The sequence below is a fragment of the Peromyscus leucopus genome, chromosome 7, assembly GCF_004664715.2.
Source record: "Peromyscus leucopus breed LL Stock chromosome 7, UCI_PerLeu_2.1, whole genome shotgun sequence".
In the NCBI taxonomy this organism is placed as follows: Eukaryota; Metazoa; Chordata; class Mammalia; order Rodentia; family Cricetidae; genus Peromyscus; species Peromyscus leucopus.
In genome coordinates this window covers 117,852,748-117,865,841 of record NC_051069.1, presented here as the reverse complement: position 1 = coordinate 117,865,841, position 13,094 = coordinate 117,852,748, and the positions used below count along the sequence as shown (strand labels likewise).

At 38.1% G+C, this 13,094-nt stretch overlaps 2 protein-coding genes across 3 annotated transcripts in view; both read left to right on the top strand.

Annotated features, from left to right (window-relative positions):
• Window positions 1-2,956: 2,956 nt before the first annotated feature.
• Window positions 2,957-13,094, top strand: part of Poln (DNA polymerase nu) — a 154,366-nt gene continuing 144,228 nt past the window's right edge. Inside the window, exon 1 of the mRNA XM_028870776.2 lies at window positions 2,957-3,040. The gene's annotated coding sequence lies outside the window, so the exon portion shown is untranslated. The remainder of the gene's footprint in view (window positions 3,041-13,094) is intronic.
• Window positions 2,967-11,161, top strand: Haus3 (HAUS augmin like complex subunit 3). 2 transcript variants are annotated; one of them, XM_028870780.2, is made up of 5 exons: window positions 2,967-3,040; window positions 3,961-5,007; window positions 5,945-6,381; window positions 8,451-8,679; window positions 10,443-11,161. In XM_028870780.2, exons 2-5 carry the CDS (start codon window positions 4,099-4,101, stop codon window positions 10,674-10,676), a joined length of 1,809 nt encoding a protein of 602 aa, XP_028726613.1. In that variant the 5' UTR covers window positions 2,967-3,040; window positions 3,961-4,098; the 3' UTR covers window positions 10,677-11,161. The 2 variants fall into 2 exon arrangements, with proteins under 2 accessions (XP_028726613.1, XP_028726612.1); XM_028870779.2 differs by having other exon boundaries at window positions 3,038-5,007.

The following is a 13,094-nucleotide window of genomic DNA, read 5'->3' as shown; positions in this document are numbered from 1 at the left end:
GGAGCTGCAGTGGCTTTCATCCCAGTCTGCCTGAACAGACACGAGGCTCTCAGCCTATCTAAGGTCCTGGGCTCCCCTGGGCCCTAAACTCTGCCAGGCCTCTTGTTACCAGCTTCCAGCTCCAAAGACCCGTCCCTACCCACCACCATGGTGACCCCTTCCTAGTGATGCAGACCCAAATGCTCCTCAGTTTGGTACAGAGTTTTCAGTTTGTCACATGAATGTAAACACAATGAAAAGCAAATCTCCCCTCCCCCAACTCCATGGTCTAAAGAAAGTCAGCTTTCTTCTGGAAGAACAAGACCAATAGGAAGAAGCTGCCAGACCACATCTCACTGGCTGACAGCCCCCAGGGTTCTGCCAGCTCCTGGGGTTCCCTTGCCTTTACCCATTCCTGAGTTGTCCAGTGCCAGCCTTCTCAGACCTTTTGTGACTTGAAAAAAACAATGCAGAATCAAGCTAACACTTGTTGGAGGCTGTCACTCCCTGGCTTAAAAACAGTCCCATCTCCATGTTGTTTGGAGAGTAGATCTCTTCATTTCCATTAAACTGCATCTGCAAACGACCTTTAACACCACAGCTGTATACAGAGTTTTAAAGTGGACTGAAAAGATACTGTCTAAAACATAAAACACTTTTAAAATATTGATGACAGCAGAATAAAACTTCAGCCAAGAAGCAGAAAAGGCAAACAGCAAAGGCTTTCTTTCACTCCTGGTCCTGCATTTAGGCTTGTTTTGTCCATTACATTCTCACAGGCTTGCTTAGGAAAGATTAGCTCCCGGCTTCCCTTTACCTTTTGACCCCATTAAAACCACAACTGATTTTGAGTAGAAAACAAGCTTGTCTTGGAAATAAGTTTAACATATTTGCCTTCTTAAATTTCTAATCCAATTCCAGGAAAACTTCCCAGATCTGAATAATTAAACTCATTGTGTTTGTCTTTTGTACTCAGGGGCCTGATCTGTTCTAATCTTTATATTTTTATGGCTTCTTATGGCCTCACAGACACCTTGCAAACAAATAGCTGTGGTCAGCCACTCGAAATGGAGAGTTGGGGACCAGGAACCCCCCAGGAGTCACTAAGAAGAGTGGGTTTGCTGGAAGGTCTCCTGGGTTCCAGGTTGTGCCTCCTGCTCTGGGGGGACCTCATCCTTCGCGTAGTAGCCCTTTGTCTTTCTGGCATCCTTAATTTTGTCTCCTCTGAGTTCTTCCTCACGTTCTATAAATATCTCCAAGTTCCTCCCATTTTAAACAAAACCAAACCAAAAATCCTCTCAGGCTCCCACCCCCTCGTCTTGTGTCATTTGGCTCCTTTTCTCTCACTCTGCCTCCTCAGCAAAATTTCCCAGAGGCACTGCCTGCACTTCCTGGGCCAAACCCACTCAGCACCAGCTCCCTGCTGAGCGCCTACCTCCAGCCTGACTCCAGCGGTCCTTCTGGGCCTGTCCCCTGATTTCCTAACCCCAGATTAGGCACCATGCTGAGAACTTTCCCCCTGTAATGTTTGTTTTTATTCACTTTCAGATTTTATTGACTTTGAAAAGGAGGATAAAAAGTAAAACAAGAATTAATAGTAAATGTCTTCAACTTCAATTTAAATTATCTGCTAGAATGTTACAGTTTTTTTTTTCCTCTTTAAAAACATTAAGAGCTGGGCAAGGTGATTCATGCCTATGACCCCAACACCTGGAGATGCTAAAGTAGGAGGATCTTGAATTCAAGCCCAGGCTGGGCCATGCAGCAAATGCTTTTCTCAAAAAACAAAAAACAAAAAAGCAGGGAGCTGGAGAAGTGGCTCAGAGGTTAAGAGCACTGACTGCTCTTCCAGAGGTCCTGAGTTCAGTTCCCAGCAAACCCATGGTGGCTCACAACCATCTGTAGTGAGATCTGATGCCCTCTTCTGGCATAAAGGTGTACATGCAGATAGAGCACTTAGATACATAAAGTAAATCAATCAATCAATCAATCAATCAATCAATCAATCAATAATGTTAAAATACAGGGAGGAGAGTAGAATTCTACCTAGTAGTAACTAGCCTAGAACTTTGTCTGATAAGCCACCTCATTTGTGACTGGAGGGGAGTACGATTTTTTCTAATGATCAAAGCCCACACCTTGCAAATTTATCTGTTGTCTTACAAGAGATTGGCAAGTTGCAAATGCTGTTTGCTAGAAAAACGAACAAATTCTCTCCCATACAAACACGTTGTTACCAATGCCAACTGTAACTCCAAAGGTCAGTTTTCTGGGGCCATTAGGCCATTAAGCAGACTTGCATCAGACTTAGCCTTATGTCAGGATTCTGTCTTTCATCGAATGACTGTGGGTATCCTAGCATCCTCCTCAGAATGTCTGTACTTTTGAGTTGAATGCATTGCTTCCACAGCACTCAAAACATTCGTGCTTTATATTTTGACATAGATAGGTTCGTGGAGGAAGTCAGTTAGGCCTTAGGAGTTAAGGGCTTTTGTTAAACAACCATTGTAAAAGAATCTATAGCCAATAATCCTACACTGCAAGAGACCTGCTGCTGGTGGGGACCCCACTACTGACCCTGTTACTTGCATCCAGCTAGGTCACCGTGCCGGGGGGAGGGGTCATTTCGGCCTCAGGCTTTTGTCTCCTGGAGGTGTCAAAGACTAGGAGCCATTCTTAGGACAGGAGGCCTAACTGATCGAGAGAAGCCTGGTTCGCTGCGCAGCGTTCAGCCCGAAGAAACCGACAACTCTAGGGCGGGGAGGGGGCGGAGTCTCCAGTGAGGAAACCAATCCTCTTGAGCCCAGCGGGAAGGACCGCGGGCCGGGGGCGGAGTTAAGGGGCTGTGCGTCTGGCAGGAGAGCCAATTACCTGGCTCTTGGCTCCGGGAGAGGGGGAGGGAGGGGCAGCTCAGCAGTTCCTCCTCGGCCTCTCCGGGACGCGACGCTCGAGCGGACCTTAGCGCTGTTGCTATCTGCGCGTGCGCGTCCCGGCACTCCCGTGAGGCACTGCGACGCGCGCTGTTGGAGGCAGCCGGGAACGCCGGCAGGAGCCGCCTCAGGTAAGGGGCTCGGGTTCTGAGCCGGCGAGGCCGCCGCTACCCTCCTGCAGCCAGCTTGAGGCGCCGATAGAGGCCACTGGGCTCGGGCATGGGGTGCGCGGGAGGCTGAGGCTTCCTGCCAGGGGTGGGGGTGCTTGGCCAATCATCCGGCTGGGGTTGGTAAGTATTTTTTTTTCGGGTGCTGCGGAGAAAAGGCCTCAGTCATACCGGGCAAGCCTTAAACCTGAAATATACTCCTATCCTTTATGCATCTTTTAAAAACAGCAGTTCGGTGCTTTTGTGGATGTGTTTTATTAGGGATCCGAAGTATCATAACTGGATACTTCAGAAACAAACAAAAACCAGCCCAGAGATTTTGCTCTCAGAATGTCAAACGTTTAGAGATTTTTAAGACGATCCACTGCCCCGGACCTTCCGGCTCAAGTCGTGGATCGTTGTGCGGTGGGTGAAAAAAATAGTTTTTGCTTGATGACTGCTGGGTACTTTGAAACTTGTCAGTTTGCCCTGGTTTTCTCTGCATTAGACTGGTTAAATCTGGTTAAATCTTGGACCTGATGAATGCTGACTGAGGTAAATATTTAGATCTTCCTAAAAAAAAAAAAGTGACATATTTCTATTTCCTAACTAGTAACGACAGGTGAAAACAGTTATTATTTTTACAAAATATAGTGTATTTTAAATGATTTCATCATTGGAAAAATGTCTTTATTGTTAAATTTTCACTAATTAGATTTTCATTACTGTTGCAGTACCCTGAGCAACGCCCTAATTGCTAATGTTTTGCTTTATTTGCATCAGATAACGAACCTGCATCTGCCTTTCATTTAAGTAGCTTCCTGATGTCATCTGATAAAATTATCTGTATATTTAAAATGCATTTGCCTTGTTTGTGGTCTAATACTTATTTTCTTCCCCTCTAGGAAAACACATAATAGATTGTATTTTTCCCCCTTCTTCTGTGAACTTAGTGTAAACATGCTTTTTTCTGTTTGAATTTAGTTTTTAAAAATCATTACCATAGATTCTTATCAAATATAAGAAACAGGGGTAGTAAAACTATGAGTTGTGGAAAGGAGTTCGTGGAAACATTGAAAAAAATTGGTTATCCTAAAGCTGATAGTCTTAATGGAGAAGATTTTGACTGGCTGTTTGAGGCTGTTGAAGATGAGTCATTTTTGAAATGGTTTTGTGGGAATGTGAATGAACAGAATGTATTGTCTGAAAAAGAATTGGAAGCTTTCAGCATCCTTCAAAGATCAGGCAAGCCCATCTTAGAAGGAACAGCGTTGGATGAAGCTCTTAGAACATGTAAAACTTTCGATTTGAAGACACCTACACTGGATGACACAGAGATACAGAAATTAGAGGATGAGGTTCAAACTCTGCAGAAATTAAAGAACTTAAAAATTCAGCGACGGAATAAATACCAGTTGATGGCTTCTGAAACTAGCTACAAATCTCTGGCGTTAAATGCTAAACAAGAGGAAGCTACTAAGAAGCTGAAACAGAGTCAGGGATTCCTGAATACTGTAAATACTAAGCTCAGTAATGAACTTCAGGTTCTCACTGATGGAGTTAATAATTTGATGATGTTCTTCAGAAATTCTAATTTAGGTCAAGGGACAAATCCAATGGTATTTTTATCTCAGTTTTCCTTGAAAAAATATATAAGCCAAGAAGAGCAGAGCACGGCAGCCTTAACCTTATATACCAAAAAGCAGTTCTTTCAGGGTATACATGAAGTAGTTGAAAGTTCAAATGAAGAAAATTTTCAGCTCTTAGATATACAAACACCATCTATTTGTGATAATGAAGAAATCCTTGGGGAGAGACGGCTGGAGATGGCGAGGCTGCAGATAGCATACATCTGTGCCCAACAACAGATCATATACTTGAAAACGAGTAATTTGAGCATGAAGTCAAGTATAAAATGGGCAGAAGAGAACCTTCATAGCCTAACCAGCGAGGTAAACATAAGAAATAATACTGAACTTGTATTATAATTATTAGAAATATAAGTTTAATGTTGCTACTCCTTTAGAAAGAGGGTATCTAATTTTAATTTTATATTTGCTTAGTACTTATTTGCAGTATGTGTTTCATACAAATATATTATTAATCCTATTACCAGAACTTAGTAATTTTATCTTCACTCATACTGTCTGGTTAATTCTGAACAAAAATGCCTTAATTTGCATTATGAATTTGATATGAGTGTCATTTCAAATACAGATTAAATTGAGGTTTCCATTTTATGATACATGCCAAAGAGACTATTTGCTTGATTGTGGTTATTCTGCCTTGTTTCTCTGACAAGGTGTTAATGAAGTCAAAAGTTCAGGATTCAGTGGAATGGATTCCTCTTTACTTGTTACTATTACAATTGTTCGCCTGTACTCTTTGGAAAATTGCTTTCTTGATAATGTAACCACTAGATAGTTGAGTAAAAATGTAGATTTTTCTGAATCAGAATACCTGCATTAAATTAGTTACTACAACAGACAAAAAATTTGAAATAATAAAAGATGTCTGGTAAATCTGTGCAATAATCAGCTGGTGGACTAAGAAAATACCTATTGAGATAATTTTAAGAAAAACTAAAATCTTCCATTTGTTACCAATGAGTAATATGCTGATAAAGTTATAATTAAGGTAATGATGAAATCTAGTTAGCCATCACTGTATACATATATAGTGTAAAAGCACTGAAGTTCCGTAGTTCATGCTGGCTTTTTTCTTGACTTAGTCCATATTTTCCCTTTTAAAACTAGTTTTGGATTATACTAATAAGTTAGTTTTTATTCATTGAGCATATTATCTGACCACCTAAAACAAAAAGTGAAAATAATTTTAAAATAAAAATTTAAACCTACAGTTTAAAATGTTATTGCTTTCTTTGTATAGGCTATTGGTAAAGAAAATTTGGATGCTAAAATTTCTAGCTTGAACAGTGAGATTCTAAGACTTGAAGAACAAATCACTCATATAAAAGACAAAATTTTGCCTGCTGTGGTAAAAGAGAATGCCCAGTTATTGAACATGCCAGTTGTAAAGGGAGATTTTGATCTGCAGATTGCGAAACAAGATTATTATACAGCGAGACAAGAGTTAGTTTTAAATCAGTTGATAAAGCAGAAGGCTTCATTTGAGCTTGTACAGTTATCATATGAAATTGAGTTGAGAAGACATTGGGATACATATCGGCAACTTGAAAATTTGGTTCAACAACTTAGTCAAAGAAATGTGCTCTGTCGGCGATTAGCAACTTTAACAGGTCCATCAGCATCTGAGCAGTTAAACTCCAGGACTCCCATCGACGCTAAAGATGATTCTGCTCATAGGTATGTATACGTCATTGTTTCCTTAATATTTTTTATTTGTGTGAAATACTAGAGAGTTTGAACAGAAATTGCCAAGGTTTAAAAAATTAACTTGTACTTAGAATGAATAACCTTTCTGCTTTTCTTTTATCTTAAAAGTTTTTTGTTCCCTTTCTGTTCATGTTAGGTCTGAATGTAGACACTTTGGAGCTGAAGTCAGTTTGTTGGAATAAAAGATAAAATATTTTACTCCCACTTAGACACCACTATTTACTTTATTTTAGATTTGGGACAGGAAATTTGAATACAGCTTTATATCATAGGTATTTCTGGACATAATACTGATTGTATTTGGGGAAGGTGGTAATAGAATAGAAGACTTTATTTCCCTATCTGGTGAGGTAGACCACTCAAAATGAAAGCTGGTCTTTCCTGGATATCTAAAGTAATTGATGATACGAAGCTACTGGAATTAGAAAGCTAAAGTAGTAGACTTCAAAAGTGTGTGTTCTGCCTAGTATAGTGGCTCACTATCTGTAATTATAGTGCCTAAAAGGCTGGTGTAGAAAGATCCTAAGTTTGAGACCATCATGGACTGTAGAATGAGAATGTTCAGCAAACACTTGTGTTTTAAATCCTGTGTGGTGATGGGATTATACCTTTAAGTTTCTGGAAGCTGGGGCAGGAGAATCTTGAATTTGAGGTCAGCTTGGGCTACATAGCAACAATTCCAGGACAGCCTGAATTGCACAATGAGACTTTGTATTTTAAAGAAAGAAAGAATTGGCAGGGAGACAGGGCTAGGGAGATAGTGCAGTCACTGCAGTGCTTGTGTATTAGCTTGAAAACCTGAATTTGATCCCTTAGAAACTACATAACAAAGCCAGGTGCTGTGGTACACTCCTGTCATCTCTGCACTGGAGAGGTAGAGGAAGAAGGATTCCCTAGTGTTTGCTGGCCACCCAGTCTCACTGAATAGGTGAGCTCTGAATTCGTGAAAGACTTTGTTAAAAAGTGAGACAGAGAATAGTTGAGGAAGATCCCTAACATCAACCTCTGGCCTCTCCATAGCACATGTTCCCATGCACGTGTACACACACATATATTTGTATCCTATTCCTCATTTTTCTGTAGGATTGGAATAACATACTCTAAATCGTTTTGTTGCTTATTAGTAAAATGAATGACTTAGGGTTGCCTCAGTGTTTTAATTTTAGGGGTTACCATCAGCATCATGATCTATGTGAATGTGCCAGTGTGTAATTGTATAGTTATAGTTCTCAGGATTGTAGTTGACAGCTTAGGACTTCAACCAGTTTTAGTCTGTTAAGATTTGTGTGTGTGAAGAGAGCGAGCTGTATGTTGGTGTATGTATATTATAAGTAAAAGTCTTTTTTTATAAGGCAGGTATAACATGTTAGATTTTTCTCTTGTCCTATAGGCTGATGAGTTTTTCTGCCATTAAGTGAAATGTTAAAATGGTCTTGTTAATTATCAGGATTTTTACCAACCAAAATACTGAACAAATTAAAGTAGGAAGTTTTGCTGTTAGTGGCCATTTATATAGATCTTAATTGTTTACATTTTACAATATTTACATTTTTAGTTTTTCTCTTTTAGTCCCATGACAGTCTTGTGAAATAGGCATTAAAGATTGATTTTTTCCCCCCTCTGGGTCATTGTTGCTACTGCTACATCATAGATGTGTTGTGTAAAAGAAGTGTTTTCTTGGGACATATCACTGAAGCTCATTTTGAAGTAAACTAATGGCAGTTGAAAATCAAGGTGAAGTTTATATCTAAAATATAGAAGATGGAGAAACTGGAAATTCAGATATTTCTTTTAAATAATTATTTATTTTTTTGAGATAGTGTTTTGGTGGCCTTGAATTTGCTATGTACCTTGAGCCTGTGATCCACCTACTTTAGCTTCTTGTAATGGTTTCAGTTGCTCAATATTAGAAACACATACATTACTACTTTTCAGTTGTTACTTAGCTATCACTATCCGTGACTCAATATGATGGGTTATAATTTTGAAAACTACTAACATGAACATTGCTCTATTTAATTTTAAATTTTGTATTTTAGGCTTTATCAGCTTTTAAAAGGAGACAATAAGAAAAAAGAATTGTTTATAACCCATGAACACCTGGAGGAAGTAGCTGAGAAATTGAAACAAGATATTTCTCTAATACAAGATCATTTGGTAGTATCTACTCAAGAACATTTTTTCTTTCTGTCCAAACTGAATAACGATGTGGACATGCTTTGTGATGCTTTGTATCATGGAGGAAACCAGCTATTGCTTTGTGATCAGGTGAATGTTTACCTAGGAAATTTAAAAATGCTTTAAAAAATTACGCTTATTATAAGGGGCTGGAGAGCTAGCTCAGTAGTTAAGAGCATTTGCTGCTCTTGTAGAGGACCCATGTTTCATTCCTAGCACCCATATGGTGGCACACAACCATCTGTGATTCTAGTTCTAGGGGTTCTGACATCCTTGGCTTTTATGGTTATCAGGCACATGTACACATACACACATGCAAGCAAAAATACTTATTCAAATAAAAAAAATAACATCTTTAAAAAAAATAATGTTTCTTTTAAAAGAAAATATCATGAAGAAAAGATTACTCTATCTCATTACACTAATATAAAATTTATTTATTTAGAGAGAAGGGTCTTGCTGTGTAGTCTATCTGGTCTCTAGCTCAAAATCTCCCAGGTACTGGGCTTATAGGCATATGCCACCATATAAAAACTTATGGTTTTTTTTGTAACGCCTAATACATACTCAGATAATTTTGAATATCCTGTACAGAATTTGAAAGTTAATTTTTTTGTTTGTTTTTGTTTTTCGAGACAGGGTTTCTCTGGGTAGTTTTGGTGCCTGTCCTGGATCTCACTCTGTAGATTAGGCTGGCCTTAAACTCACAGAGATCTGCCTGTTTTTGTTTTTTTTTTAAACTCACACATTTATTTGTGTGTTATGTGGGGGTGCCATGATGCATAAGTGGAAAGTGCACAAGACAATTTGTAGAAGTTGGTTCCCTTCTTTCTACCATATCTTTCCAGAGATTGAAGTATGATTGTCAGGCTTGGCTGTAGGTGCCATTATCTACTGAGGTGTCTCTAGCCCATCATTGTGTTACTGTTGAGCATATTTTAAAGGGAGAAAATAAGCCAATTAAAATGAGTAGACTACTTCTAAAGCCTCATGCTTAATTCCGAATTGCTCTAAATTATTTTGTGATTCACAATTGACACACTTTTCTACATCAAGAATATTAGGGAAAACTTTTGTTTTGTTCAGAACAGATTCTTACCATTGTAGCCCTTGCTGATCTGGAACTTGCTACATATATTTGTAGCAGTCTTCTTTCCTTTGTCTTCAAGTGGTGGGATTACAGATGTGAGCCACCGTGTTTATCTGAAAAGAGTGCTTGACCATCAATAGCCACTATATGATGGTCTCTATGATAAGATGCCTCTTCATTTCAGATATGTTAAGATCTGAAAAAAGTGTATATCCCAGTCTGGCCTCAACTTTCCTACTGCTGGGATAAAAAACATGAGCACCATTATGCCCAACCTTTTAAGGGTTAGTTTTCTTTTAAAAAATTTTTATTACATTTATTTATATTTGTGTGTGGAGGGGTGCTCACCTGTCTAGAGATCAGAGGATAATTGGGGGTCTGTTTGCTTCAGACATGTACGTTTGGGGGATCAAACTTGGGTCATCAAGCTTAATAGCAAGTACCTTTGTCCACTGAGCCATCTCTTCAGCCCTATCTTTTTGTTTTTCTTTAGTTCTTTTTTAAAAGATAGAATCTCACTATGTAGCCCTGGCTGGCTTGGAATTAACTATGCAGATCAGGCTATCCTCGAAACAAAGATCTTCCTGCCTCTGTCTCTCAAGTGTTGAGATTAAGAGTATGTTCCACCACTCCAGCCAAATATGGCTTTTTATTATGATTGTGAAAATTTATTAAATTAATAAAATTTCCTTTTAAGTTATATTTAAAGTTTTTTGTTGGTGTTAGGGATAAAGTTCTTGAAATCTTTTTTTCTCCCCTGCAGGAGTTAATGGAGCACTTTCATCGAGTTGAATCTAAGTTGAATAAACTAAATCATCTCCTTACTGATATTCTTGCTGATGTGAAGACAAAAAGAAAAATTTTGGCAATTAATAAGTTGCATCAAGTGGAAAGAGAATTATACGTATATTTTTTTAAAGATGAAGACTATCTGAAAGATATTGTGGAAAATTTAGAAAACCAGTCAAAGATTAAGGCCTCTGGTCTTAAAGATTGAAGATTTCTAAAAACTGAATCTTTACGATGCTTGCTGTGCTTCAATTTAAGTATTAGGAGGCTATTTCTAATAAACACTAATAAACTAATAAGGAAAATAAATTTCTTTTACATTTATGAGGGGGAGGGATGCGTGTATGTATAGTCTCGTACATTATTGTGTACCATGATGAATATGTGAAGGTTAGAGAATGTCTTGCAGGAATTGTGTTATCCTTCTATCATCTAGGGATGGAAATCAGGTCATCAGTCTTGGTGGCAGTGATTAACCCGTCTCATCAGCCTCAGTGCTAAGTTTATAAATTTAAGATCAACAGAACATTTTATTAGATTCAGTGTCAAGTTGAACTTCCTTAATCTGAAATTTTTAAATACTTCCAAAATCTGAAACTTTATAAACAACTGGGATGTTTCTCAAGTAAAAAATTCTACATATGATCTTACATGACAGGTCAGAGTCACAAAATACATAAATTATAAAACTACCTTCAGTCTTATGTGTATAAAACTTGTCTGAACTATGAATGAATTTTACATTTTGACTTGGGTCCTGTCCCTAAAATATCTAATTATATATATACAAAAATTAAAAGCCAGGCGGTGGTGGCGCACACCTTTAATCTCAGCACTCGGGAGGCAGAGCCAGGAGGATCTTTGTGAGGTCGAGGCCAGCCTGGGCTACCAGGTGAGTTCCAGGAAAGGCGCAAAGCTACACAGAGAAACCTTGTCTTGAAAAACCAAAAAAAAAAAAAAAAATTAAAATATCTGAAACAATTTGGTCCCACTCGTTTAAGTTAGGGGCTATTCAGTTCGTGACATTGGTTTTTAACCCATGTAACCATTGACAGAGTAGAAGTGCTATGCTTTTGTAGCACTGGCTGGCCAGACTGGCTTGAACTTAAGTGATCTGCCTGCCTTTACCTCTCCAGTGCTGAGATTAACACCACCATGTCAGGCATACTACCAAGTCCTCCTCATGACCTGTTTGCATGGTGCCACGTAATCTTGGCAAATTTTTACTTGCAGGAAGAAAGCATGTTACACAAATGTTTTATATATAATTAAATCTCCTTAAATTGGCATTTTCTACTATTGAGTGTTTCAAAAGTTTGTAGAATTTTGAGTTTTGTTTTTTAAGGTTTTAGTTACCTGAGGTCAACTGTGATCTGAAAACACTGAATTTCAAAAGTCACAGAAACTTTAAGTTGTATGCTTTCCTATGTATGTTGTGGACTCAAACTCTGGGATGTGTTCAGTGTATGTATGCTACATACTTGACCTTTTTTACTAGTCACTTAATGCCTGATAGCTAGCAGATACACAGATTTCCGTTCTATGTGCAGTTTCATTGAATTTTATCCTCTGTTGGTAAAATCATACTATTGTATATTCAATAACCAGTGTGTTGTATTATAAAATTCTGCTCAAAGTATTTTCCTCTTATTCTCTATTGTAACCTTTGAGAAGTTTAAATGTGTCTCCTTGTACCAGAGTTTGAGCATTTCCATTTTAAGGACTGGGTTCTGGTGGCCCATACTAGAGCTTTAACCAGTGTGATATAAGTAATGAAATTTGAAATTTAAGTTTCAAAATTATGTACAAGTGGCTGCTTAAAGGATTTATGATACATATTTAAATCACTTTCTTAGGAAAGAAAATGTTGGGCAATCATTTTAAGGATTTGAAGTGGATTTTTAGTTTGATTTTTAAATTCTCTTTTTTAAGATAAGGTCTTAAATTTTTGTAGCCCAGATTGGCCTTCAATTCATGATCCTACCTTGACCATGCTGGGATTGTCAGTAAATACCACCACACCAGGCAGCCTATCAGTTATTTTATCAAATGTTCCCAAAGAGATCATTTTATGATATGTCTGTGTCAAATACTAAATACTATAAGAGTTCAGCTGTAGGAAATGCCTCTAAGAATATTCTTTACCTTTGTGATATGGTTTGCCAGTCTTAAAAACTATATATTTTATGTTTTATGGACATGTTTTGGATAAAACTATAGACAGAAAATGGCCATGCACTGTATTTTTATAATCCATCAAGCAAATGCATTTTTGTCAATTATTGTATCATGTTACATAAATTTATTTTTGTTAGGTGAACCTAATGTAGTTGAAAAAAACTTTGACATTAAATTTTGTCATAAAATTTAACTGTCAAGCCAAGCAGTGGTGGTGCACTCATTTAATCCCAGCACTTAGGAGGCAGAGGCAGGTGGATCTCTTTGAGTTCGTGGCCAGCCTGGTCTTCAAAGTGAGTTCCAGGACAGCCAGAGCTGTTAAACAGAGAAACCCTGTCTCAAAACAAAACAAACCTCCCTTCCTCCCCCCCCCCAAAAAAAAAGATTTAACTTTCAGCTGTTCATTTGAATGTCCAGAGATAAGGCATTTAAGTTTTTCTTTTCTCAA

Excerpts from the sequence above, each read along its gene's own strand:
- Haus3 (XM_028870780.2), top strand. The coding sequence starts at position 4,099 with ATGAGTTGTGGAAAGGAGTTCGTGGAAACATTGAAAAAAATTGGTTAT. Across the intron at positions 5,008-5,944 it reads TTCATAGCCTAACCAGCGAG|GCTATTGGTAAAGAAAATTT; the intron begins GTAAACATAAGA and ends TTCTTTGTATAG. Across the intron at positions 8,680-10,442 it reads AGCTATTGCTTTGTGATCAG|GAGTTAATGGAGCACTTTCA; the intron begins GTGAATGTTTAC and ends TCTCCCCTGCAG.